A 27,307-nucleotide genomic window follows, 5' to 3' on the forward strand; every position below is an offset into this window, starting at 1 on the left:
GTCAACAATTACACAGTTTACATGCTAGACATATGAGTAATTCTTCAACTTAGTGGTACTCACCTCACACCAAGCAATTGGGTGTAGTAGTTCTTTCTCCAACTGTACCTGAAATTCGAAATCCAACAATTACAAAGTAAACAATCTACTATAAGGAACAAAGTTAACAAACTGGAAGAAATAAAAAATTGATAGAGCCAATTTGTGTGTAATCAGATGAAAAAAAGACATTTTTTCCGTTTAATTCTCGGTACAACCCTGAAAGACAGTGCATTCTTTCAAACTATTAGGGTTCACGAAGAGGAGATATGAAAATGGGGTCGTGTAATAGGAGGACTTATGGAGCAACAGGAAGTAGGTCATCCACCTATCTCCTCCATCTCAGGTTGGGGGAGATAACATGATCTTCAATCCACCGATTTGAACTTCAAGGATGACGGTCATCTGTTACATGCACAAACATAGTTAAAAAAGGGTTAATTTCACACCAAGATATCAAAGGGTAAAATAGTCAGATTTCAGTTTCAAGGAAAGATATAATGCATGGATGAGAAAAAGAACCACACTATAGAAATCAAAATCAAAGTTGGGAAAATAAAATGTCAAAAACTAAAATTTGTGAAATCAGAAAACAAACATGGTATGTTGATCAAGTGAGTATAAGGAGATGGTGATGACGATGAGGACGTTGGGCAAGTCAGGTGGTGTCGTGGTTTTGAGTTTTTAGAAAGACAAAGGTGGAGGAAGAGAGAAGTCACTGGTGTGTAGTGGTGAGATACGTGATCTGGGTTTGTTATTCTGGACGAAGTTGTAACAAAAAAACAAAGAGATGGAGTTCATAGATAGAGGACGACGATTACATAGAATCAAGATCATCAGTGGGTGGCGATTCAATGTTTTTAGGGTTTTAATTGGCTGGGAGAGGAGATGAAATTATATAACGTGTCTCTCATGTGTTTTTGACGCAATTGTTGAAAATGCCGATTAATTGCTGAAAATTAGGGGTTTCAATTCAATCCCTGAAAGTAAGGGATACTGATTCAAAAGTATTATATTGTTAGTGGATCAAATATTTGTATCTATGGCATTATTATTTGTAAGATTTATATTATAATATTATTATATTAATGGTTTGTTGTACTTTAAGCTTAAGCACTTGAACGTCTTTAAAAATTATATTATTATATTGAATCTATTTTTAGAAATAGTGAGATAATGACTTAAATAGGTAATTTATTTTTCGATTTGTACATATTTAGTCATTGAGTTTTTTCTGTCCATATTTTCCCATTGAAATTGTTGAACCGTTTTTTATGACCTTCAATCGTAGGTTTAGCCGGTTTCCGGCGTGTTTGACTACTCCGACGATGCTCCAGTTATCTTCTCCGGCAAGACTCCAACTTTCATGATTTTTCCGGTGGTATGGAACGGAGTTCAAACTAGAAATCAAGCTTTGGGATTTTTGAGTTTCATTTTACGAATACGAAGTTGGTCCATCAGTTTTGAAATCAGAGTGTTGTTCCAGATCTGATGCTCACATCTCCAACCTGTTCATCTTCTTCAACCTCCAACCCAGATCTAATGTTCATCGTCTTCAACCCAAATATGATGCTCAAAGCTGCCCTTGAAAGCCCTCAGACTTGGTGTGTTCGTCGATTTCAGGAGGGTTCGTCTTCATCATGTTCATCTTCTTCCCAAAAACCAAACGAGCTCTAGAAGTGTGTGTGTGTGTGTATGTGTTCATGCTCTAACATCAGATCTGAAATCAAATGATCTCCAAGAACAAAGAAGAAATTGATTTTGTGTGTTTTGGGTTCCTTGAAGATGAACACACTCACATGTGGTGATTTTCCAAAATCGAGTTTGAAGATGAACTCGAATTAGGGTTTTCAAACCCATAAATCGAGCTTGAAGATATGGGTTTGTGCTCTAATCTAGGTTCGTTTTTCGATCTGGTCTGTGTTTTTCGTGTTTTGATCTAACAAACACACTCAAATCTGAAGCCTTTGTGTTCTTCGTGTTCTTCATATTCTTCGTGTTCTGATCTAACACACACACGATGAACAACTGATGAATCAGATAAAGATCTCAAGAACACTATGAATAAACACATCAAAAGATCTTATGTGTGTTCTTGAGTTTGAACAAAAGAAGATGATAATTGATTTTTGAGTTTGAGTTCTTGAGTCTGAAAATCTAACACCCATATGGGTTGATGTTCGAAATTTGTTTAGATCTAAGAAAAATACGGGAGATAAGACCTGAGTTCTTGAGTTCATCGAAAAAATCATGAACGCCGGAGACTTACCGGAGAAGATAACTGAAGCATCGTCAGAGTTGTCTAACACGTCGGAAACCGACTAAACCTCCGATAACAGGTCAAATGGATGCTTTTTGAACAGTTAAACAAGTTCAATATGAAAATGTTGACAAAAAAAACTCAGTGACTAAATATGTACAAATCGAAAAATCAATTACCCTTTTAAGTCATTATTCCTTTTTTAAAATTTCAAATGCGCATATACTGTTTATCAAGAAAACAAACTAATAAAGGGTATAATCCAAAATTACCTTCTTCAATTTGCTTGCTCCAGGTTAATATTACCAATTTTGAAGAATAAACATACAGTAACAGAAAATGCTAAAGAAATAGAAAAAAGAAAAACCCTCGTGTGTAGGGTTCATCAAGCGATGCTCTGACGCCTCTATCTTGAGAAGCGAAACGATGGGACAAATTGCAATTGGCGCGTACTCTAAGCTAGTGTACTATCACACCAAGGCCAACAACTCTATTTAGTTCAATATAATGACCTTTTAAATAGCTATTTTTTTAAAAAAGAAACATAATTTATTAGTATTGTAATTACAAATTTAACATTTTTTCTAATGACTTTCATTTAATTGTTAAATTTTTTTTTTCAAAAAATAGTCATAGAAACAACAGATGGTATTACCTCATCCGCGGTTTCGTCACCTCGTATTCGGTTTCATCATAGATGGCATAACACGCATTCGGTTTCGTTTCTTCATCTTCGGTTTCATCACCTCATCTTCGGTTTCGTCTTTCACTAAAAAAAATCATTTTTTAAAGTTAAAATTGCATTAAAGGCTACCTCATTTGCGGTTTTCTTTCCATTTGTTTTTGGTTTTGTTCATTTTTTCGTTCACGGTTCCTGGGTTTTAATGAAGAAACCACAAATTTTTCGTCCTTTGTGTTGATTTTTTTAAGACAAATTAACCTAGTAGTACGCTGAACCGCCAAAGGAGTAAAAACATATTTGGACCGTCTAATTGACTATTAATATTTATGTAAATTTTTTATTTTAAGATTTGGTGAAATTGTAATATCAGTGAAAATAAAACGTTATATCTTCATAACAAGAAATATCAATTTTCAAAATTAAATGCAATACCTTATGCGCGTCTTCTCATATTTCTAGTGGTCGAACAACAATTTAATATCTTTTAAAAGGTTTTTTTTCAAATAAACTAAGAACTTGTAATGACAATTGAACATGCACATTACATGTTCGATGTTGTTTATCTGGTTTTCTCTTTGGTGTGTGGTATCCTTGAACATGTACTACTATGTTACTTTGTCTTGAAAAGAAAATCAACACGAAGAACGAAACTGAAGATAGGTCTATGAAACAGAAGATGAGGCATATACCAATCAATGGTTTCGTAATCAAAATCCAAGAACAATGAACCGAAAAAATAAATAATCAAATTTGAACAAAATGACAATTAGTTACCCTCTTAAGTTATTTTCTCAATCTCATATGTTGCCTAGATACCACATAGATGCAACGTATATGCAAATTGGACGTTAACATAATATAATTGGTCATAATGGTCTAATTTGAAGTTTAACAATCATGGTTTGCGAAAAATAATCTAATGTAAACAAAAATGACAATTGGTTGCCTTCTTATGTCATTTTTAAGATGGTATTAAATATGTATTCTATTCATACGCCTCATTATTAAATATAAATCTTCATTTTAATTTTTTAATGTTTATTTTAATAAACACACCAATTAATTATTTATTGGATATTTTTTTATTTGACACTTTTTTCAAATCAAATTGATATACAAATAGGACCCTCAGTAAATTTATTGATTTAAATAAAAATGGTATGCACAAAAACATAGGTATACATCATGGTTGAAATATATAAATAAAAGGTTGGACGGTGTCACATTATTTTTATCGGGGGTAAGCTGAGATAACATGTTTTATCAGCGGTGTACATTACACCGGACCCATTTTTTTACCAGCGAACCGCACCAGTGCACTTCCACCTATGAAAAATGGCTTTGTGCCTTTCTCTCTCTCTCTCTCTTCTTTTGCTAGCAGTGAAAACATAACACCACCCCTTAGTAGTTTTTTAAAAATGACAATTTTGTAAAGATGGGTCGATTGTTTTGAAATATTCTTACCTCATAGATATAAGATGAACTCTCTAAAGTATCCCATTTGAAAACTTGGTGCTACATGTTTAATACATAATTAAGTTTTTATGATACTCCATCAAAAAATCCCCAACATGTCATTAGAAATTAAGACTACAAATTTGAAGTTCATTCATCTTGTTACTTCTATTATCTTCTTCAGAAATACTCCATGTGAACTCCAATTGCACTTAAATACCCGTTATTTCTGCCCTGAAAGCCAACTACTTTCCCAGGAGATGCTGTTGACGTAAAATAAACACATCCTGCACCATTTTCATGTCCATAAGGCCCATAAATCGCTTTGTTTGTGTGAAACGTAATGGCCATTATTGCTTCCAACCCATTATGAACCTCAACAGGCCCATAAAACCCTGAAATCCCAGTCAAATATTCATCCGGGAGATCCAAATCCACCTGCCAAATCATTGTTCTGCAATCAGTCTACACAGATCCTTAGGTAGATGAAATAGAAAAAAAAAAGTACGTATATACATACCACTTGTGTTTTTTCTCCACCTTGTCCTCCATGTAATTGTGATAAAACAGATTGACCATCCCTTCTAACATATTCAAACTGAATCGCATGGATCACTTTTAGAGACTCCCCTACAAGAACACGTATTTGTTTGACGTTGAAGAAAACTCCATCATCCCATGGTTTAGCCCCAGAAGCCCCCCAAGGTCCCGCTTCCCTTGGCATTGCCATTAAAGACATCCTGCGACATAACTGTAGAGAAAATATTATTCCGTTTATAAGAATCATCAACAGTTGAAAGCTGTAAAACAGAACAGAAGTGACAAAATGAAGGAATCTAAGAAACCATGGAATTAACCTCATGCGTGGACTTTTCTTGACAGGTAGAATTCTGACGAAATGCAAGTGATTTAGGCATCAAATAAATACCAATAGCATCAATGTAATGTCCAACACGCCCATGGAATCCAACAACCACACCACCTTCACCATCGTAGGAAAAACGAGTGCCTTTGTTAGAACCAAAAGGACCATAGCGATTCTGATTTATGTGAAAGCATAATGACATCACCACATCTGAACCTTTATAGCAGCAAATTGTCCCACTGATTGAAGTTAAATACTCATTAGGATAGTCACACTACAAGGATCGTGTAGTATGCAGACGACATTTTTGAGCTCTGTCCAGACGACTTGTCGTCGGTAAAGCCTATAGAGATGACATTTGGTCTGTAAAAAGTCGTCGGTATAGGTCCGTCGCTAAAAGTCGAAAATGTCGTCGGTACAGGTTTCGTCGGTATAGCATATTCTGTCCATACGACAAGTCATCCGGAAAGGGTCGTCGGGATTGATTTTCGAGGAAATTAGAAAAAGTTTTATTCGCACCTTATAGAGACGACTTGTCGTCGGTAAAAGGGTGGAGCTATAGAGACGACTTGTCGTCGGTAAAAATGTGGCGCTATAGAGACTACTTGTCGTTGGGATAAGTGAGAGCTATAGAGACGACTTCTCGTTTTGAAAAATGAAAACCGTTTTTACAGTTGGTAAGCTATACCGACGACATGTCTCTATAGCTATTTTTTTTTATATATCATCCACCAGTTTTGTTATGTATACCATTTAAAACAAAACCACAAGAAATATTTTCAGAATAATATAAACATAAGATAATATATGATTAAAATCCAGAAGCACTTAATAAACATAATATACCATTCAAATTTTACTACATAACAAAATAACAAAAAAAAAAACAAGTTTTTAACAAACATTGTTGTGATTACCATTCTAGTTTTCCTCCTACTCACCATCATCAACATCATCAAACAAAATAACAAAAAAAAATCAAGTTTTTAACAAACATTGTTGTCATTACCATTCTAGTTCTCCTCCTCCTCCTCCTCCTCATCATCATCATCATCATCACCACCATCATCAACATCATCATCATTATCCTCCGCGAGTTCATTTGATGTTTCGGGGTTATTTTGTGGAACCATATTGGGATTAAACTGAAATTGTGGCATTGGTTGTGGTTGGAAGTTTGGAATGAAAGACGCGAAAGTGTTATTAAACATTTGGTTCATTTGTTGCATTTGTTGCTGCATGAATTGAATTTGTTGGGATAATACAGCAACTTGGGGATTATCTGAAGATTGGGATGTGGAAGCTTTGAAACGCTTGGTATGTTCATTTGGAAATAAATTATTGTTGATGCTTGGTTTCCTTCCAATTCCGCGAATATGCCCATGTCTCTCACTGAGGGCACAAGCGAGGCATTGTTCTTCATTTAACTTTTCTTTCTCCCCGAGTTGTGATTGCATCACCATCTTCTCTCGTTGAATGTTTTCCTAAGATAAAGAAAACAATAAAAGTATATTAATTAAAACAAAATAACTAAATTTATACACTAAAATAATAATATTATACCTTAAACTAACTAAAATAATAATAACATATTTATCAAACAACTTATTCACTTTTTTTATTACTTACCCAAACGACTTCTGCTTGTGGTGTACACCATCCCCGACTTTCTTTAAATTGCATCTGTCTCCAACCGTCGATATGTTGCGGGTCTTCTCCTCTTTCTCTCTATAATAAGCCAAAAACAATTAATATATTTACATAAATGTTAATAAATTTTTGATAAAATGCAAATAAATTTAGTTACCTCCTCACGTCGCCTGTCTGCATATGTTCTACTTCCATGAGAACTCGTAATTTGAAGTTTGGACCTGCGTTCTTTACCTTCTTTACACTGCTTCCTATAACCCTCATCCAAAAAAAAAAGATCGATCATGTTATTCCAAGCTTCCTCATCCATATCATCCGGTGGAGTTTGTCTTGCACCTTCCACAACATCATATCCACCAACACTATCAAAATAATCTTTCACGTCATGTTTGTGCTGTTTATAAGCTCTTTGGCAGTCGCCCTGTACAGTCGCTCGAACGGCTTCCCACATATTTGTACCCCGATACATATCAAGATCAAAATATGTCTGCAATAAAAAAACAAATTTAATTAGTAAAAAAACATTTAAAAAGTATAAAATTTTTCACATATAAAAAGTATTTTGTACTTACTTCAATTTCAGGATACATAGCTTCATAGTAATGGAAAGGAACACGTCTCCAATTCCTATAATGGAGTGGTACATGATTTGCCACAAAGTTTGAGATAAACCTTGTCAACATTTCGCCATTTGCATTTATGAATCTATAGGTCCCCTCGACGCTATCAATTTCCACAGGTAAAGGTTGATCGCTGTGCTTGAACTTTTTTCGCATATTTAAGCATCTTCCTTTTCCACGCCGACGCATCGAGTTTGCTACATTGACACATAGAACTAAAAATTTAGAAATTTAAAACTTTAAAAATATATCCAATATATTTAAGAAATTCATGTAACTTACAAGATTGACAACCCGTCGGTATCTTGCCTGCACGCTCATGTGGAGGTCGTTCCCCGCCGTCTCCTTCATGCCCCCTCGCAACATGTGTAGCCATCTGTTTAATAAATATTAGAAAATATACTAAACATACTTTAAAAAAAAATAATAACCAATTTTAAGCAATCAAAATGTATAACAACCGTAACATACCATCAATCAGAATCATCACTAGAACAATATACATGTACAACATCATCATTAATAAATTTGTCATCGTTTATGAAATCGTTATCATTATCTGAAGAGTACGTATCACCACCATCATCATCATCATTAAAGAAACTATCATCGTTTATAGTAGGAGCCACACTTGATTCACCATCATCATTATTATCTAAAAAGTACATATCATCACCGTCAACGGAGTATGTATCATCATCATCATCACCTAAATTGACAGCCAAGGGAAAATCATTTGATCGAGTGTCATTCACCACATCTATCTCATTAACACCGATACTTGGATGATCCCAAAGTTTTCGATGATGAACATCTTCCACAACTCTCCAATTACTGTTTCGAGTAGGATCTTGGAGATAAAACACTTGTTTAGCTTGAGTGGCTAAGATGTATTGTTGATCGTCATACCATGTTTTACCGACATACCATTCATGACTGGTATCGATAACAACCATATTCTTTTTACTAATTAAACGTCCATTATCTAATGACGCATTGAACCATTTACCACGAAAAAGTACAACTGAATAACCATGTAAATATTGCAACTCTATTATGTCCACCAATTGACCATAGAATGGTGTACCGTCTACTCCAAATGTAAGAATGCCACTATTTTGAGTAGTACGTTGGAGATCACGGCTAAGTACAACAAATCGAACACCATTTACTATGCAAGCAGTGTAAGAAGTTGCATCTAACGGACCATGTGCCAACGCCTTTAATTCGTTAGTACAGTCCGAAGGTGATTCTCTTTCGAGGCGATAAATCTATAAGGAAATATAATATTGTACATTTAAGTAATAATATAAATTAGTTTTATATTATAAATTGGAATATAAGGTATTTACCTTTCTTTTGAACCATGGAGGAAATTCTGTTTTCAAATCACTTTCAGGCGATTCTGATTTGAATTCGCTGGATGTGAGACAAAACAATTAGAATATTTTGAAGATATGATAACACTATTGAAAAAGTAGTTAATAGATCACAAAACTTACGATATGTAACCTTTCAGCTCATCCTCATCACAGTTGTTTAGTACAAACCAATGTAATGATTTTTTGGCATCTTTACAAAGTCCGACGAGCTTCTTAGTGGACATCGGTCGACATTGTGATGAGAACACAGTACATTGCCTTTTTGGAAGGCCAGGATCCTCGTTTCTATCAACACGATTGAATTTGGTTTGCATACCCTCAAGATACATAGAGCAGAATGTCAAAGCTTCGTCTGCAACATAACCCTCTGCTATTGAGCCTTCTGGCTTGGCTTTGTTTCTGACATAATTTTTAAGTTTTTTCATGTATCTTTCAAAAGGATACATCCATCTCATGTGTACAGGCCCTCCAAGAATGGCTTCTTCAGGTAAATGAAGAATAAGATGAATCATGATGTCAAAAAATGTTGGAGGATATATCAACTCAAGATTGCATAAAATCTTCACCACTTATTTTCTGGCATTTCTCATGTCGTTAACATCTAATGACCGTGCACAAATTTTTTTGAAGAATGTACACAAGTCAATGATTGTTGTTGAAACATTTTCTGGGAGAAATGCTTGAACCCCTATAGGCAGCAATCGTTGCATGAGGATGTGATGATCATGAGACTTTAGCCCAACCAAATTTGATGCTGTATCATTCACCTTCTTATTAAAGTTCGATCCAAAACCATCAGGTAGCCTCACTCCTTTAATGAATTGACAGAATCGTTGTCGATCAATTGGTTTAAAAGAGTAATCAGCATGTGGTAGTATTATTTTCTTCTTGTTGTCTTCCTTATTATTATTGACTTTCTTCCTCTTGTTGACTTTCTCTTTTGGCCACTGATGTGGCCGAATGCCCATATTTACAAAAATCTCATCCACATTTTTCATTCATCAATGCAGTATTTACAAAACTCTCATCCACATTTTTCTCCACATGCATAAAATCTATATTGTGTTTTAGTTCGAGGGAAGACCAATACTCAAGCTCAAAAAAGATACTACGTTCGTCCAATTCAACTCTTTTTTTCTTGTTTCATCATTGCACTTTCTTGTTGCACCCCCATGCTCAGGATGTTTCCCTGGAATACGATCAGGGAGACAAGCTAATTGCTTTAATATAGCTGTATTGGTAAATCGTCTTGGATGTGGCCTTCTCTCAGGTTGACCATTAAACAATAAACTTTGCCTCCACTTATGGTTCATATGCAAGAATCGTCTATGACCAACATAAGACATCTTGTTCGTGACATAAATTGAAGATGTGTCTGCGTTACAAGTAGGGCATGCTAAATAACCTTGACCGCTCCATCCAGACAAACTTCCACGCGCTGGAAAATCATTGATAGTCCATAACAACATCGCACGCATGTTGAACACGGTGTTGGTTGACGCATCTCTCATTTGGACTCCTTCAGACCACAACATTTTCAACTCATCCACCAAAGGCCTCAAGAAAACATCAATGTCCTTTGATGGTGATGTATTGTAGGTAGTTAATATAACCGGCCAAGTACTATAAGTACTATTAAAGTTGCCGAATGGATTAAATCAATCAGCAACCAAACCTAGACGAACATTTATAGGTTCTTTAGCAAACTCTGGATATCTTTGATCAAAATCTTGCCATGACTTCCCATCAACCGGATGATACATCATACCATCTATTGAGCGTCAAGTATTATGCCAACTCATATCTTTAGCTGTGAATCTGGAGCTATACATTCGTCGAAGTCTTGGAGTCACAGGAAAGTATCGCAACACTTTTTGTGGTACTTTCTTCCCCTTTGTAGTTGTGTCCACCTATCTACTCTCCTTAAAAATCGGGCAATTTTGCATGGAACCATTCTCCTTCCAAAACAAAGCACAATCATTTTTGCAAGCGTGGATCGATTGATATCCTAACCCTATCTTTCTCAACTTCTTTTTAGCTTCATAGTGTGAAGCTGGAATCTTGCTCTTCGGGAAAGCAGCTCTTAGTAACTCTACAAGTTGATCAAACGAACTATTTGTCCATCTATTGATCACTTTAATATGCAACAACTTTGCCAAAAAGTTTAAGGCAGACATATCGCTACATTCAGGGTATAACTTGGTATTGAGCTCCTCAAACAAATCATCAAATTCCGGGTCTATACCTCGCCCCTCCTCGTCTATATTTTCTTCATTTGTATTTTGTTCCGCCATAACATCATCAATTACATCAAACATCTCATTACTTGTGGGCGTGTTTACTGGAATGTTTGTTCTTGGAGTCGAATTGTAGCTTAAATCCGAAGAACCGACATGTTTCTCACCGTGATGAATCCACGTAGTATATGTTTCTAGAAACCCAATGTCATGTAAGTGGGCATAAACCGTAGGCAAAACATGTCGATACGAATTCACACACGTTTTGCACGGGCACCGCACTTTGCCTTTGGAGTTGACATGTTTCTAAGCAATCTTCATAAAGTTTTTAAGACCTTCCAAGTATTTTGGAAAATATTTTTTTAGAACATTTCCCAGACGACAAGTCGTCTGTAAAGCTTTTCGATATACCGCCAGTTTTTCATCTTTTCCCGCCTAGTCTGTACCGACGACATGTCGTCGGTATAGCCCTTATGGTCAAAGTTTAATGGTCAACATTTTTTTCCTTTGTACCGACGACATGTCGTCGGTATAGGGTGACTTTTGCCGACGACATCTGTCGTCTGGATAGGTGTCGTCTGCACAGGTTGGAATTCTTGTAGTGTCAATTGAAATGTGTAGAATTGTAAAAATGTCATTAATTATTCATGAAGCAAAAACATCGACAGGTATATATACAGACATCATCAATTAAGTTACCGTGTTCGTTTTGTGGCCACCATTGCCACCGAAAATGGCGCTTTGAATTTCACCTGTTTGAAGATAGCTTTGGAATATGATTGAATCGATAACTTCTCCATATATAATCTTAATCTTTTTAATAAACCCTTGGGGCATATAAATCCAGTCTTTCCCCTGTGAACCACCCCATGGTCCATGAGTTATGCATTCTTCCAAACTTGTTGTCCCTCCCTGGCATTATACTATACAAAATCAGAATCTCTTCAAACAACACTAAGATGGGTACTAAGTTATTCATAAAACATGAACAACAAAAAAAAATTGAAACCCTACCATCAACAGGTTGTTGATCTTTAGCTGTTGGATATCCGTTACTGCGACAATCAGACCCGGTGAATCTAAGCCGTAAATAATTAAACGAAAAAGCGATTTCAGCCACAAATTATATGTATTAAACAATGAAAGAGGTATTAAAAGACTCGAACAGTATGCATGGTGTTTATACAAATAAAAAAATAGTTGAATACTCACTGAATATATATAAGATGATCTATAGTGAAACAAACGATTAGCAAAATACAGAATAAACAACTAAATATTTTTGAGGTGAGTTAGACGCAATACGATAGGAACGACACCATCACTCGGTAGAGAAGAATACTAACTAGTGAATTTTCTAAATTTCTTAGATGCAATATACTTTGAATATTTAACCAAATTTCAAAGTTTAAATGCGCATATCTATGGGAACAAAAATAGCAAACAGGTGAAAAAGATAAATCCTAATAAATACCTTTTCTTCAATCGAATGCTCGGGTGAATATGACAAAATTGGAAGAACGAACATGCAGCTGCAGAAATGATGAAGAAGTAGGAAGGGAAAAGGTTTAGGGTTAGTGTGTAAGCGACTCTCCGTTGCCTCTATCTTGAGAAACGAGCGGTCGGGTTAGATTTTATTTATTTTTTTATTTTTTTTGGTTCGGGTTAGGTTCTCTTCAACCCATTTATTAACTAGCTTGAAATTTCATTCCAATCTAACATATTTATGCAATTGAGAGCAGACAACGGTTTAGATTTCGATTCAACCTATTTATTAACTAGCTTGAAAATTTTATTATAATTTAACATATTTATTTAAATTTATTGATATTTCCAACATAACCTAACATTTTAGATAAATGGATTGTCACTAAGTCATCACCCAACCTAATAAATAAATTAATTAACTATATATATTATATTATTTAAATTAGTTTCAAACGTAAATATAATTTTAAAGTATTACAAAAGCAGTCTTATTTTTTGTAAACGACAAACTATCTAACATATTTCTAAATACCACATATGTCTCCTAAAAAACTTGAACTCATGGTTTCTCATTTGAGAGAGTCACTTCTTACTACTATGTCAAATGTCCTTTGGTAAAAGCAATCATAATTCATAAATACAAATATATTGTTAAAATAACATTAAAATTGTTTAATTTCAAAGTAATTTTGAAGAGTGGTTAATTCCGTCTTATAAATCCTAGATTAAAATACTTAAAATTGATTTCTTAAACCCTCCTTGTTGGTCTCCCCTAATCCCTGTTGGCTCTTTTCCTACACCTGGTTACAATAGGGTTACAAGATGTTATATTTGACGATGATAGTAGACATAATCACGTGGAGGTATAAAAAAGAAAAAGACAAAGTGTATCATTCATAAGGGAACGTAAGAGAAATTGTTCACGTACAATATTTGCGTTCACACTAGCTAGATTAGAGGCATCGATTGCATTCTTTCCAAAGAGCTGATAAAAAATAAAGTCGTTAGTCAATGAAAGAGCATGTGTTTTAGTTATAAATGTTGTCAAATGCATGGAGATAATTGCAAAAAGAGATTTTGTGGGTTCATGTATAATTGTAAGAAAAATTAAATATCATCTTACTTTTTGTTCCTACATATCTTCCTATCCAATTAAATGATGACATGTGTAACATTTAATGTTCATTTAATGAGATTTAATGATATTTTAGGATACTAATATGACACATAAGGGATCAAAAGTAGGAGGATACTTAATGTCTCTAATTGTAAATAATGTTGATTAATGGCTTTAATATTTGTTGTTGACATCACCTAATATTGAAGGTTTTAAATTAATCTTGTCACATGCTTTAACTTATGACAAAGAGCGGCAGTATATGATGTTTAAATTAGGGATGAACACCGAAACTGGGTATCCGTTTTCGGAACCGGAACCGCCTCGGAACCGTCGGTTTCGGAACTGGAACTGCCTTAAGCGGTTCCGGTTCCTTAAGTTTTGGAACCGCCTTAAGCGGTTCCGGTTCCGGTTCTCAACTTTTCGGAACCGCTACCCGCTGGGTACCCGCCGGAATATATATATATATATATATATATATATATATATATATATATATATATATATATATATATATATTACATTATTTTATTTGTGGACATAGAATAGGGATTATGGAGTTTGTTATTCTATGATTTCAATCCCCAAATAAAGAGAGCAATGAAACACGAAGAATTATTCTTGAGGATTTACATATATGACGACAAGATTAATACGAATTATAAAACATTTCTACTAATAGACTATTTAGCTTGTTTATATTGAGATAAAGCTCAAGTCCTTGAAGTTGGTTTTAATTTTTTTCAATAAGATGTTAAGATTTATTAAGAATTAATAAGATATACAGTCAAATCATATTGTAATTGTATTTAGTTTAATAGTAAACAAAAGCAATAGTTAGTGGTTGTGCGCTTTAGATACGCTGGAATATGGATTATAAAGAGAATAATGTTATCCCACATTGCTTGGTGCAACAAACCTATGAATGACTCTTTAGCCTATAAATGGAGAACGTGCCTTTGTTCATGCTCACTTCAGCTCAATGCTTCAATTGAAAACTTTATAAGGGCTGGAGCATTTTGGCTTGCTCTTAAACACAAACAAGTTTGAAACTTTTCAAAAACAATGTTTATGAGGTCTTTAAATAGACAAATGCTAAGGATTTCATGATTTTTGGCTTAAAGTAGTTTGAAAGTTTTTACTAAGCGGGTACCCGGAACTGGAACAGGTTCCGGTGGTTTCGGAAGCGGTTCCAAAATTTTAGTAACTGATGTAAGCGGTTCTGGTTCTGGTTCCGGTTCCAACTTTCTAGGAACCGTCGGTTCCGGTTCCGGTTCTACTATATATGGCCGGATACCCGCTTCTGCTCATCCCTAGTTTAAATGGATACATAAGAAATAGGGACGTAAGCGGATACCCACTTCATTTGGCGAGAACCGGAACCGGCGGTTCCTAGAAAGTTAGAACTGGAACCGGAACCGCTCTAGGCAGTTCTTAAATGTTTGGAACCAGTCCAGGAACCGGTAACCCGGTCGCATTAATTTTGTTAACTTTTTTCGACAAAACCGCAATTTAGTTTGATCAAAACCAAATCAATTCGGATCAAAGACAAACAAAATTGGACCAATATATTCTAAACCGATCTAAGTAACACACATTTATAAATGTTGATAACCCTTTAGTTAGTGATAATTTGCTACGATATTTTGAAAGGGAAGAAAAAAACCTAAACATGCAGCTTGTTTGTTTTCAATGGCGAACAATTTGAGGAACAAGTAGACGATAGGGAGGAGAGGAGACCTTCAACGGCCAATAAAGGTTAAGGAAATAGATTTGAGATATATTAAACTTATATTTATAAAGGGTATAATAGTCGATCGATAAAAATAACGATTTAAAACTATTATAAAATATTAAAAAATGTTAAAAATAAATATTTAAATATATATGATATTTTGATAGTTTATAAAGGGTATATACGATATTTATAATTTTGTCCGGATAAATATGATATTTTAATATTTAAGAAGGATATATATGAAATTACTCCTAATATATATTTATGTTTTGAAAGAAAAAGATTACCAATTTCCATTTTAAACCTACTACAACAACCTATAATCACCACACCAAAATTATTCTTTATAACATTCTATTTTCTAAAAATTATCATTTAATGTATCCTATTTTGTAAAATGACATCTTTTTTAAGGATTTCAAACATAGAGTGGAATATTAGAAAAGAAATATTTTTTATAACATCATTTAAAGCATTTTGGTCTTTGTTTTTTAAATTTTCGAACATCGACTAGAAAATAAATAAATAAAATTTTCTATATTATATTCTACTTGATGGAAATTGTCATTTATGTACTGATAAATAAATAAAGAGTATATTCTAAATTTGTCAACCATGTAGTACATAAGTTACATTACTAGAAACTGAACTTTCAGCGACGGAATCAACGACAGACTAAATCCCTAGGTAAATCAACGACAAATTAATGACGAGATCTAGATGTTCCCTGAGTAATTTGTGGCATCGCTAATCCATCGTTGAATCCCTTTTAGAATCTGCCGATGTCAATTAGCGACAAAGGTTTTTTTACCAACAACTTTGTCGCTAATTCAACAATTATGTCGCTAGTTCATCGTCTTTAGCGACGAATTAGTGATGGAATTACCCGTCGTTGATACTTCAATTTCTAGTAGCTTTAAAACCTAGTGTAAAATGTGAAAAATAAGAAGAATTTTTTTTAAGTTATTTTTACGGCAAAGTTAATATTTACCGAAGTAGTATGAGACTTTGGCTATAGTTTCTAAAAGGGATAATGTCACTAGTTTCTAAAAGGGATAATGTCACTGTAGTACAATGAAGTTATGAATTTTGTCCGATTTGACTATTTATGTTTTTTTTGCACAATAGGTCATCAAAGTTTTACTGTACATGTCAATTATGTTTTTTGGCTATAGTTTCTAAAAGTCATTATCGTTTCTTTTTAACCATTCTTCCTTTAACCAGTTATTGTAAAGTACACAACTGACCCCTACTGTTAAAATTTTATTCGTAGTCGGTCCCTTCCCAGCTATGATTTAAATTAGCGGATCAAAACTGTCACATTTCTAAAACTTGTGGGACCAAAGAATATTTCTTATCTTCTTCTTAATTAAATCGTCTTCTGATTGCCCAAATCAAATTTCCTTTTCTTGATCTGAGTTTGAAACTAAAACCCCCATGGGAATAGCTTCAATAGAACTAGGTTTTATGTAACGACCTTCTCCATTTCTCTCCAAATACCTCCAACGTCGAAGTTTAAGACACCTTTAATGTCGAAATTCAAGAGATCTTGGAATAGAATTTGAATTTTAACACCATAATTAAGTTCACCATATAAAGATCAAGGTGGTCGAGCTAAAGCTCTTGAAGTGTGTTAACAATGTTGGACGAGCCATCTCCGGAGACAAATCATGACACATGTATGAGAATGTATGTATGTTAAAGGAAACTCTATTCTTATCAGTTTATCATCAAATTTACAAAAAGTTCATGGTGTACCATAGGTTGAATGTGGTTAAGAGATCCTTCCTCTAGATTCATGCATCCATGGCTGCCTTGAGACCATGCCCTACCTGAAAATAAGGTTCAAAATGTTTTGTTCTTATAATTAACAAGGAAAAAATAAATGTAACTTGTAAGATTTGAATACATCTCCTTGAACCCGATACTCCTAGTTGTATCAATATGTTGATAACCATCCTACAATTAAATTTACAAGAAGAACAACAAAAACAATTGCATCGACTATGGAAGGTCTAAAATGTTGTAATTGGGATCATTTTCATTTGTTTTGAAAATTTAAAATGACTTAAACTTGAGATCTGATTTTAGTCGTGTAAGAATCGAGTTTAGATCATGTATAGAAGAAAGAGGAGTAAATTAGAAGTAACAACGAATGATGATCGATTTGACCTCGAGAATAGCGGTGGTCACATAATCGAAAGCTTGGGAACTAGAGCTCCATGTCGCTAATCCGATGGTGGGAATTTTGTGTCTACTCAACAATACGAACGATTGTACATCTTCCTTTGCTCTTAATGTCAATTACGCCATTGATTCTCCAATACTGAAAACCTATAATTAAACCTTTCACTTCCGATTTCTTGCTTTATACATATAGAGACTGAAGAACGAGTGGATGATGAACTAGCTTATTTGGTTTCAAACGCAGATCAAGAAAGGGAATTTGATTCGGGATCAGAAGACAACATAGAGGGTGTTTGGGAAAACTTTTAAAATGACCTTTTGGACTTTTAACTTTTTCAAAAAGCTAAAGGTGTGAAAAGTTGTTTGGCAATTATAAAAGATCTTTTAGAATGACTTTTTGGCAAGAAGAAAAAGTTATGGTTTTAAAAGTCCGAATTTGTGACTTTTGGTTTTTTAGCCTTTGCTCCTCCAAAAGTTAATCCAAACACATTTTAAAAACTATTTTTGGAAAAAAAAAAAAAAAAACTATAAGTCAAAAAGTCTTTTTATTGAAAAGGACTTTTAAAGCTAAAAAGCAATCCCAAACACCCCTTTAACGGGGGAAGAAGAAGGCGATTTAATGGTGAAGAAGATAAGAAATTTACACTTTGGTCCCCAAAGTTTTAGAAATGTGGCAGTTTTGGTCGTGTAGTTTAAACCGTACTTGGTAAGGGACCGATTACGAATAAAATTTTAACCATAGGGTCATTCCTATAATTTAGAATGATTGGTTAACGGGTGAATCGTTAAAAACTAACGATAATGGCTTAATTGATATGTATAGTAAAACTTAGATGACCTATTGCGCAAGAAAAAAACATAAATGATCAAATCGGACAAAACTCATAACTTCATTGTGCTACAGTGACATTTTCCCTTTCTAGAAAAGAAGACCTCAAATTTTTAGTTGTGCTTCAAGTTTATTTATTTAATAGTTATATATAATTTATAATTTATATATAATTAAATATAAGGTTAAAGTTTCAGGCTTTTAATGGCTCGGTTTCCTTATAAAATCATAACAGAATTATTACTTATCAGTTAACAAAAAATTAAAACCAAACATATATTTTGAATACGATTTGGTTATTATGTTTTGATTATATCACTAAATTCTATTTTGGTTCGTTTTTTTCGTTATTATACCCATTAACCCATCCCTATAAAAAACATTTTTCACAAATGAATCGGCTAAATTTGATTATACACTCATTCTATCTTTTTACATTGAATAACAAAATTATTTTTTGAGGTTGACATTCTATTATCTTTTTTCTTTATCAAATGGAAAATCATTTTATCAAAATTTCCCCCAATATTCACATTTTATTGGGACCCTTCTGGTCAATCCGTCGTTGCTATTAAGTTGGCAGAATGCACCGACATAACACCGAAGTCACTATGATTATTATTTCAGTATATTTTTTTATATTTTTATATGGCATTTTATGAAATATGATTTGAATTCATTTCATAATTTTATATATTTTATTTTTATATAATCCTTACCCAACCATTTTATGTTATTTTTATCAATTATAAATTAATTTTTAAATAATCATGTTGTACAACAATTTTAATAGTACATATCATTGGTTATGACCTCAGAAAGCTTGTATAGTCGTACAAAGTCTAGTATAAGGTAGAGTTCATGTCAAATTTGGTAAGATCTTACGAGAAACATGGTTTAATTGCGATTTTAGTGGAGTGAGCGACGTCTCATTATTTTTGAGTTGTCAATTTTTTTTGTTTATCTTTCTTTCTAATAAAAGAATCATTTTGTTGCCACATATAATCTCCTAAACCCAAAATTGTAACACCCCGGATTCCCAGGTATTATTTTTATTCTTTTAATTTTGGGTGATGTGAGGAGACTCGACGAGTTGGAGTCTAAACTCGCCGAGTAGGATCGCGGTTTTTGCACGCGGGTTCACGTCTGGACTCGGCGAGTCCACGCTGTTTAATGAAACCCTAATTTCCAGGGTTTGAGACCTATTTAAAGGGGCTTATGGCCGTCATTTGCAGCCACCAAGAAACCCTAAAGAGATTTTGAGCGTTTTGGGAGAGAGAAGAGGCCATTGTTGACCTTTGAAGCTTTGTTTAGCAAGGCAAAGGAGATTCTAGCTAAGAGGAGGTAAGGGAGGTGGACATCCTTCGATTTTGGAGCTCAGAGCATCATTTTGGAGGTATATTTTGGCTCCCTTTTCTGTTGTTTTGATGAACATGGGGGTTTAGGGTTTCTTGATCCCTTTGTTGGTTAGATTTGATGTCCATTTCGTCCCTATTTGTGTTGAGGCTTAAAATGGGATCCATAGAGGTCCAGAGAAGCTTTATTCCTTAAGCTTTATGAGGATTCATGGGAGTTTTGACCAAGGGTTACGAGATATGAGGCTAAAACATCATATAAGAGCAAATAGTTTTTGTTTGAGCACCAAGGTTTGGACTTTACGTGATTATCATGCTTGGGGAGGCCAGATCTATGATTGTATAGAACAGATCTGACCTCAGAAGTGAGTTTGAGTTTATGCATGGCATGAACTTGCCGAGTCTGAAGAACAGACTCGACGAGTAGCATGAAGTTTGCCCGTAACCACTCAGCGAGTGGTCTTGTCGAGTTGAGGGGTCGACTCAGTGAGTCAGGGAGAGTCAGGGGGACTGAGTCAAGCCGGAACTCGCCGAGTTGTTCTTGAGACTCGGCGAGTTGAGTCGTGGTGGGCCCGCGATTCATGCCAGGTGGAACTCGTCGAGTCAGAGAAGTACTCGGCGTGTCAAGAGAGGATCCTAGAGAGTCAGTGGACACGTATAGACTCGCCGAGTCGCCCTAGTACACTCGCCGAGTCCGGTCAAAGTTGACCGTTAACCTTGTTGACCTTTAGGGTTGAGTTCAGTTGTATTTATGAGTGTATTACTTTGTGTGATTAGGCGGAGGCTAGATCGCATTTATTTCGAGTCAGATATTTACCGAGACATCGAGGTGAGTCTTCTCACTATACTTACCTAGAGTGGTACATTATGTAGACCAGAGGGTCTTATGTGTTATGTATGAGATTATGTGCTATGTGCTACGTGTATGTGTATGTTGTTATAGACCGGACCTAAGGGTCCAACGATACAGACCGGGCCGGAGGGCCCAACGAGCTATGATCGGACCAGAGGGTCCAACGAGCTACGGGACTGGAGGGTCCCGCTGAGACACATCGACCGGAGGGTCGTATTATAGCCTTGAGTGGCGTATGTGTTGTATGTGGTATTTTGGGGAACTCACTAAGCATTTATGCTTACAGTTGTTGTGTGATGGGTTTCAGGTACCAGTGATGAGCGCGGGAAGGCGCCGGCATGATTCGTACACACTTGAGGAGTTTATGTTTTTGGATTCTGGGGAAATGTCTTTGTGATAAATACATTTGAAACAATATGTTAATGTTATTTGTGAAAAATGATGGTTTTAAAAATGAAAATTTTGTTTTGAAAATTTACGTTGTTACAAGTTGGTATTAGAGCCTTGGTTTGAGGGATTCAGATGCATCTTCGGGCGTATCTGAAATCAAACTGAGGAATTGAGGAGAATTTTTATAATAAAATAATTTTTTTGAAAAGAGTAACAGAGTTTTGAGACAAACAGAGCAGAGCCGTGTATACGATCAGCCAGCGCTCGAGCGACGAATTCCCCAAAAGTACCCTTACTTTATGTGTTCTGAGATATGTTATATTATGCATGCCAGAATAGGCTAAGTATACATATTAGGACTAGAGTGGCCTGATTTGTGATGCCTTAGCCTAGGAGTTTTCTGCTGCTGAGATGCTTTGAGAGCGAGTGACAACAATTAGGAGCTCATGAGAATATAGTACTTGTAATCCAAGATCCAAGGAGGAGGACTTGAAGTGGATGTTGGTGCGGTGTGGTCAGTAGTATTAGGCCCGTACTACTGAAGACACCAGATCAGTAGGCATTTCAAGTAAGAATCTTTTGGACGACGGAGGACAAGTAGGGTAGTGTCATCGAGTATGAGCAGGTTCGATCAAATACTGATAATTTTGTTGTATTTCAGAGACATCATGGTTGGGACTCGACACACACCTGAGACCAGTGGTGTCAGCGACGAGGAGATCCGTCGGATGATTCATGAGGAGGTGGCTGCTGCCATCCGGGCTGAGATTCCTGAGATGTTTGGAGACATCAAGACCACATTGATCGAGATTTTTGATGAGCGGTACTCCGCGTTGACTGAGGTTGCTGCAGCTGCAGCTACTGCTGCTGTTGCTGCTGCCAGACCTCAGGGAGGTGACTCGTTGTTGTTCCGAGTGTTCAGCAACACGAAGCCACCCGAGTTCGACGGGACGCAGGACCCGATTGCCGCTATGAGGTGGATCTTTGACATCGAGGGATGTTTCTATACGTGCTCTTGTCTAGAGCACTTGAGGGTTCGGTTCGCCTTGAACCAGCTCCGCCTGGGAGCGAAGGATTAGTGGAAGTTCGTGACGGCGAACTTTACTTTGGCTGAGATTTCTGAGGTGACCTGGGAGAGGTTCACCGCTATGTTCCGAGAGGAGTATGTTCCCCCGGTAGAGAGGGAACGGTTGATCCAAGAGTTCTTGACCCTCAAACAGGGTACTGATTCAGTGATTGTCATCACCAGGAAGTTCCATGAGAGGGCGATGTTTTGCCCTGAGCAGGTGTCGACGGAGCAGGCTCGTATGAGCCGTTATCTGGGTGTTCTGAGGAGAGACATACAGGAGTTCGTGGTGAACTCGACTTACTGGAAATTTTCCGAGCTCTAGGCAAATGCTCGGAAGAGGGAGATCGAGCTGGAGACTCAGGCCAGGGATGAGGCCGAGTCTCAGAGGATGGATCGGCAGCCGGCTCAGTTTTAGCCGGCAGCCAAGTGGGCTAGACCCGCGGATTCGAGATCTGGAGGCGCGAAGGGCCGCACTTGTTGGAAGTATGGTAAGAGTCATGAGGGGTCTTGCAGAGGTGGAGTATGTTACAAGTGTGGGAAGGAGGGGCATATCACGAGGGCATGCCCCAAGGGATTCTCGGTTTGCTTTCATTGCAACCAGACCGGCCATCGGAAGGCCGAGTACCCGCAGCTTCTACAGGGACCAGCGCAGGGATCTGCGCCTGCTGCTAGGGTTACCGAGACTCGGCCGGTGAAGGTCGAGGCCCCGAGGGCTTATGGGAGAGCGTTTCAGTTGACTGCGGAGGAGGTCCGCGCAGCGCCTGATGTTGTGGATGGTATGTATTTCCTTTTCATCTTTTATTTGAGTTGAGATTTTATGCTTATATGATCATATGCGTAGGTACTTTTCTTGTGAATTCTGTGCCTGCATTGGTGTTATTTGACTCGGGTGCGAGTCGGTCGTTTGTTTCCATAGCATTTAGTCAGCGTATTAGTACCCGTCGAGAGGCATTGGATTGGCCTCTACGAGTTTCCATAGCTAATGAGCGAGTTGTGTATGCTTCGGATGTGATTAGAGGATGTGTCCTTGAGATCTTCGGTGTGGAGTTTCCGATAGATCTGATCGTGATCGCGATGGGGGACGTGTGTGTGATAGTGGGTATGGATTGGCTGAGCCGTTATGGAGCTGTGATAAACTGCAAGCGTCAATTGGTGTCGATTTGAGACCCTAGTGTGGGAGTTCTTTCAGTGTACGGCGAGGGTACACGTTCAGGGTCAGCATTTTGTTCGGCCGCCAGAGTGAGACAGAGTCTACAGCAGGGCTGTAGGGGTTTTGTGGCATATGTGATGGATGAGAGAGCTGATTTTGAGAGACCGAGATCAGTTGATGAGGTTCCAATAGTGCGTGAGTTTCTGGATGTGTTTCCAGAGGACTTGTCGGGTGTGCCTCCGGAGAGGCAAGTAAAGTTCGGCATTGAGTTGGTTCCAGGAGCTGCGATTATCGCTAAGGCGCCGTATCGCCTTGCGCCTCCGGAGATGCAGGAGTTGTCCTCGCAGCTTCAAGAACTGCTGGGGAAGAGGTTTATCAGGCCGAGCAGTTCGCCTTGGGGAGCACCTATCCTTTTTGTCAAGAAGAAGGATGGCTCGCTCCGGATGTGCATCGATTATCGTGAGCTGAATAAGCTAACGGTCAAGAACCGTTACCCGTTGCCAGGGATCGATGATTTGTTTGATCAGCTGCAGGGAGCATCTTGGTTCTCCAAGATCGATTTGAGGTTTGGGTATCATCAGGTGAGGGTGCGGGAGGAGGACGTACAGAAGACAGCCTTCCGGACTCGTTATGGGCATTTCAAATTCGTGGTGATGCCTTTCGGACTCACTAACGCACCAGCGGTGTTCATGGATCTCATGAACAGGGTGTGCAGACCAATGTTGGATCGCTCGGTGATCGTGTTCATCAACGACATTCTGGTGTATTCGAGATCCAGAGAGAAGCATTAGGAGAATTTGAGGGAGATCCTCGGAGTTTTGAGATCGAAGAGGCTTTATGCCAAGTTCTCCAAATGTGTGTTCTGGTTACGAGAGGTCCAGTTTTTGGGGCATCTCGTTAACCAGAAGGGGATTTTAGTCGACCCGACCAAGATTGAGGCAGTTATGAGGTGGGAGGTGCCGAGATCACCCACCGAGATCAGGAGTTTTCTGGGATTGGCCGGCTATTATCGGAGATGTATTAAGGATTTCTCCAAGATCGTTGTACCCCTCACCAGGTTGACCCGGAAGGGTGTTGCGTTTTCTTGGGGTCCGGAGCAGCAGACCTCGTTCGAGACACTTCGCAGGAAGTTATGCGAAGCCCCAGTGTTAGCCCTTCCGGAAGGGATGGAGGATTTTGTGGTTTATTGTGACGCATCGATTTCCGGATTGGGAGCGGTGCTTATGCAGAGGGGGCATGTGATAGCTTATGCATCGAGACAGCTTAAGCCTCACGAGTCGAGATATCCCACGCATGATTTGGAGCTAGGGGCGGTAGTGTTCGCTCTCAAGATCTGGCGACACTACCTGTACGGGGTTCGATGTACGATATACACGGACCACATGAGCTTGAAGTATTTGATGGATCAGCCCAGCCTGAATATGCGTCGGAGGAGATGGTTGGATGTGGTCAAGGATTATGATTGTGAGATCCTGTACCACCCGGGCAAGGCTAATGTTGTAGCCGATGCACTGAGCCGTAGGGCGGAGAGCGCCCCATTGCGAGATGTATGTATGACATTGACAGTGATGACCCCGATTTTGGATGCTATTCGAGGGGCCCAGGCTGAGGCTGTGCAGCCTGAGAGCCAGAAGAGGGAACGAGTTGTCGGGCTGGTATCGGAGTTCGTTACCGATAGCCGGGGGATCATGACATTTCAGGGTCGGATTTGGGTACTGTCCGTGGGCGGGATACGTACCATTTTGATGGAGGAGGCTCATCGATCGAAATTCTCGATCCATCCCAAGGCCACTAAGATGTTTTTGGACCTGAAAAAGGATTATTGGTGGCCCTGTATGAAGAGGGATGTCGCATGGTTTGTAGAGAGATGTTTGACCTGTCGCAGGGTTAAGGCCGAGCATCAACGTCCACATGGTAAGTTGCAGCCATTCGAGATTCCCGAGTGGAAATGGGAATAGATTACCATGGACTTCATCACCAAATTGCCAAGAACCGCGAGGGGTGTTGACGTAATTTGGGTGATTGTGGATAGGTTGACAAAGAGTGCTCATTTCCTGGCCATCATTGAGAGCTCTTCCACGGAGAAGTTGGCGGAGATGTACGTGAGAGAGGTGGTATCACAGTATGGAGTTCCGATTTCGATTGTTTCAGATCGAGATGTATGTTTCACTTCCAGATTCTGGAAGAAGTTTCATGAGGAATTGGGAACGAAACTACATTTTAGTACTGCGTACCACCCCCAGACCGACGGGTAGAGTGAGCGGACGATTCGGACGCTCGAGGACATGCTCCGAGCATGTGTGTTGGATTTCGGCGGAAGTTGGGACACGTTTTTGCCCTTGGCGGAGTTCTCCTACAACAACAACCATCATTCGAGCATTGGCATGCCGCCCTTTGAGCTGTTGTATGGGAGGAGGTGTCGGACCCCTATCTGCTGGGGAGAAGTAGGGCAGCGCGTGATGGGTAGTACCGAGATCGTGCTTCAGACGACAGAGCAGATCCAACAGGTCAGACAGAGGTTGTTGACCGCTCAGAGTCATCAGAAGAGTTATGCGGACAGACGCCGGTCCGAGCTTGAGTTTCAGGTCGGCGACTTTGTGCTCTTGAAGGTCTCTCCTTGGAAATGAGTGATTCGATTCAGGAAGAGGGGCAAGTTGGGCCCCCGATATATTGGTCCTTTCAGGGTGGTCGCGAGAGTAGGCAGGGTAGCCTATCGTTTGGAGTTGTTAGCAGAGTTGGGTCAGATTCATGACACTTTCCACGTGTCGCAGTTGCGAAAGTGCGTAGCCGACGAGTCGACAGTAGTGCCACTAGAAGATATTCAGGTAGATGCGAGCCTGAATTACGCTGAGAGACCAGTGGCGATCAGAGATCGGAAGATCAAGGTTCTGAGGAATAAAGAGGTGCCACTGGTGCAGGTCCAGTGGCAGCATCGGAAAGGGGCAGAGTTAACTTGGGAGCCGGAGCGTGAGATGCGTGAGCAGCATCCGGAGTTATTTGCGGAGTGAGACTTCGAGGGAGAAATCTGATTCTAGTGGGGGAGAATTGTAACACCCCGGATTCCCAGGTATTATTTTTATTCTTTTAATTTTGGGTGATGTGAGGAGACTCGACGAGTTGGAGTCTAAACTCGCCGAGTAGGATCGCGGTTTTTGCACGCGGGTTCACGTCTGGACTCGGCGAGTCCACGCTGTTTAATGAAACCCTAATTTCCAGGGTTTGAGACCTATTTAAAGGGGCTTATGGCCGTCATTTGCAGCCACCAAGAAACCCTAAAGAGATTTTGAGCGTTTTGGGAGAGAGAAGAGGCCATTGTTGACCTTTGAAGCTTTGTTTAGCAAGGCAAAGGAGATTCTAGCTAAGAGGAGGTAAGGGAGGTGGACATCCTTCGATTTTGGAGCTCAGAGCATCATTTTGGAGGTATATTTTGGCTCCCTTTTCTGTTGTTTTGATGAACATGGGGGTTTAGGGTTTCTTGATCCCTTTGTTGGTTAGATTTGATGTCCATTTCGTCCCTATTTGTGTTGAGGCTTAAAATGGGATCCATAGAGGTCCAGAGAAGCTTTATTCCTTAAGCTTTATGAGGATTCATGGGAGTTTTGACCAAGGGTTACGAGATATGAGGCTAAAACATCATATAAGAGCAAATAGTTTTTGTTTGAGCACCAAGGTTTGGACTTTACGTGATTATCATGCTTGGGGAGGCCAGATCTATGATTGTATAGAACAGATCTGACCTCAGAAGTGAGTTTGAGTTTATGCATGGCATGAACTCGCCGAGTTTGAAGAACAGACTCGACGAGTAGCATGAAGTTTGCCCGTAACCACTCAGCGAGTGGTCTTGTCGAGTTGAGGGGTCGACTCAGTGAGTCAGGGAGAGTCAGGGGGACCGAGTCAAGCCGGAACTCGCCGAGTTGTTCTTGAGACTCGGCGAGTTGAGT

The 27,307-nt window shown here is 38.2% G+C and overlaps 1 protein-coding gene and 1 pseudogene across 1 annotated transcript; both read right to left on the reverse strand.

Moving 5' to 3' along the window:
• Positions 1 to 4,616: 4,616 nt before the first annotated feature.
• LOC145052386 (agglutinin-like) overlaps positions 4,617 to 27,307 on the reverse strand; it is a 28,406-nt pseudogene continuing 5,715 nt past the window's right edge.
• LOC145072423 (uncharacterized) lies at positions 6,199 to 7,426 on the reverse strand. The gene is made up of 3 exons (XM_079018875.1): positions 7,109 to 7,426; positions 6,931 to 7,029; positions 6,199 to 6,785 (listed from the first exon to the last, which is right to left on the reverse strand). Exons 1-3 carry the CDS (start codon positions 7,418 to 7,420, stop codon positions 6,315 to 6,317), a joined length of 882 nt encoding a protein of 293 aa, XP_078875001.1. The 5' UTR covers positions 7,421 to 7,426; the 3' UTR covers positions 6,199 to 6,314.

This window comes from Lactuca serriola, chromosome 1, assembly GCF_051521515.1.
Source record: "Lactuca serriola cultivar US96UC23 chromosome 1, Lser_US96UC23_V15, whole genome shotgun sequence".
NCBI lineage: Eukaryota > Viridiplantae > Streptophyta > Magnoliopsida > Asterales > Asteraceae > Lactuca > Lactuca serriola.

Coding starts and splice junctions, on each gene's coding strand:
- LOC145072423 (XM_079018875.1), bottom strand. CDS start 7,420: ATGTATCGGGGTACAAATATGTGGGAAGCCGTTCGAGCGACTGTACAG. Junction 7,030..7,108: donor CAGACAGGCGACGTGAGGAG/GTAACTAAATTT, acceptor GGCTTATTATAG/AGAGAAAGAGGAGAAGACCC. Junction 6,786..6,930: donor CACAAGCAGAAGTCGTTTGG/GTAAGTAATAAA, acceptor TCTTTATCTTAG/GAAAACATTCAACGAGAGAA.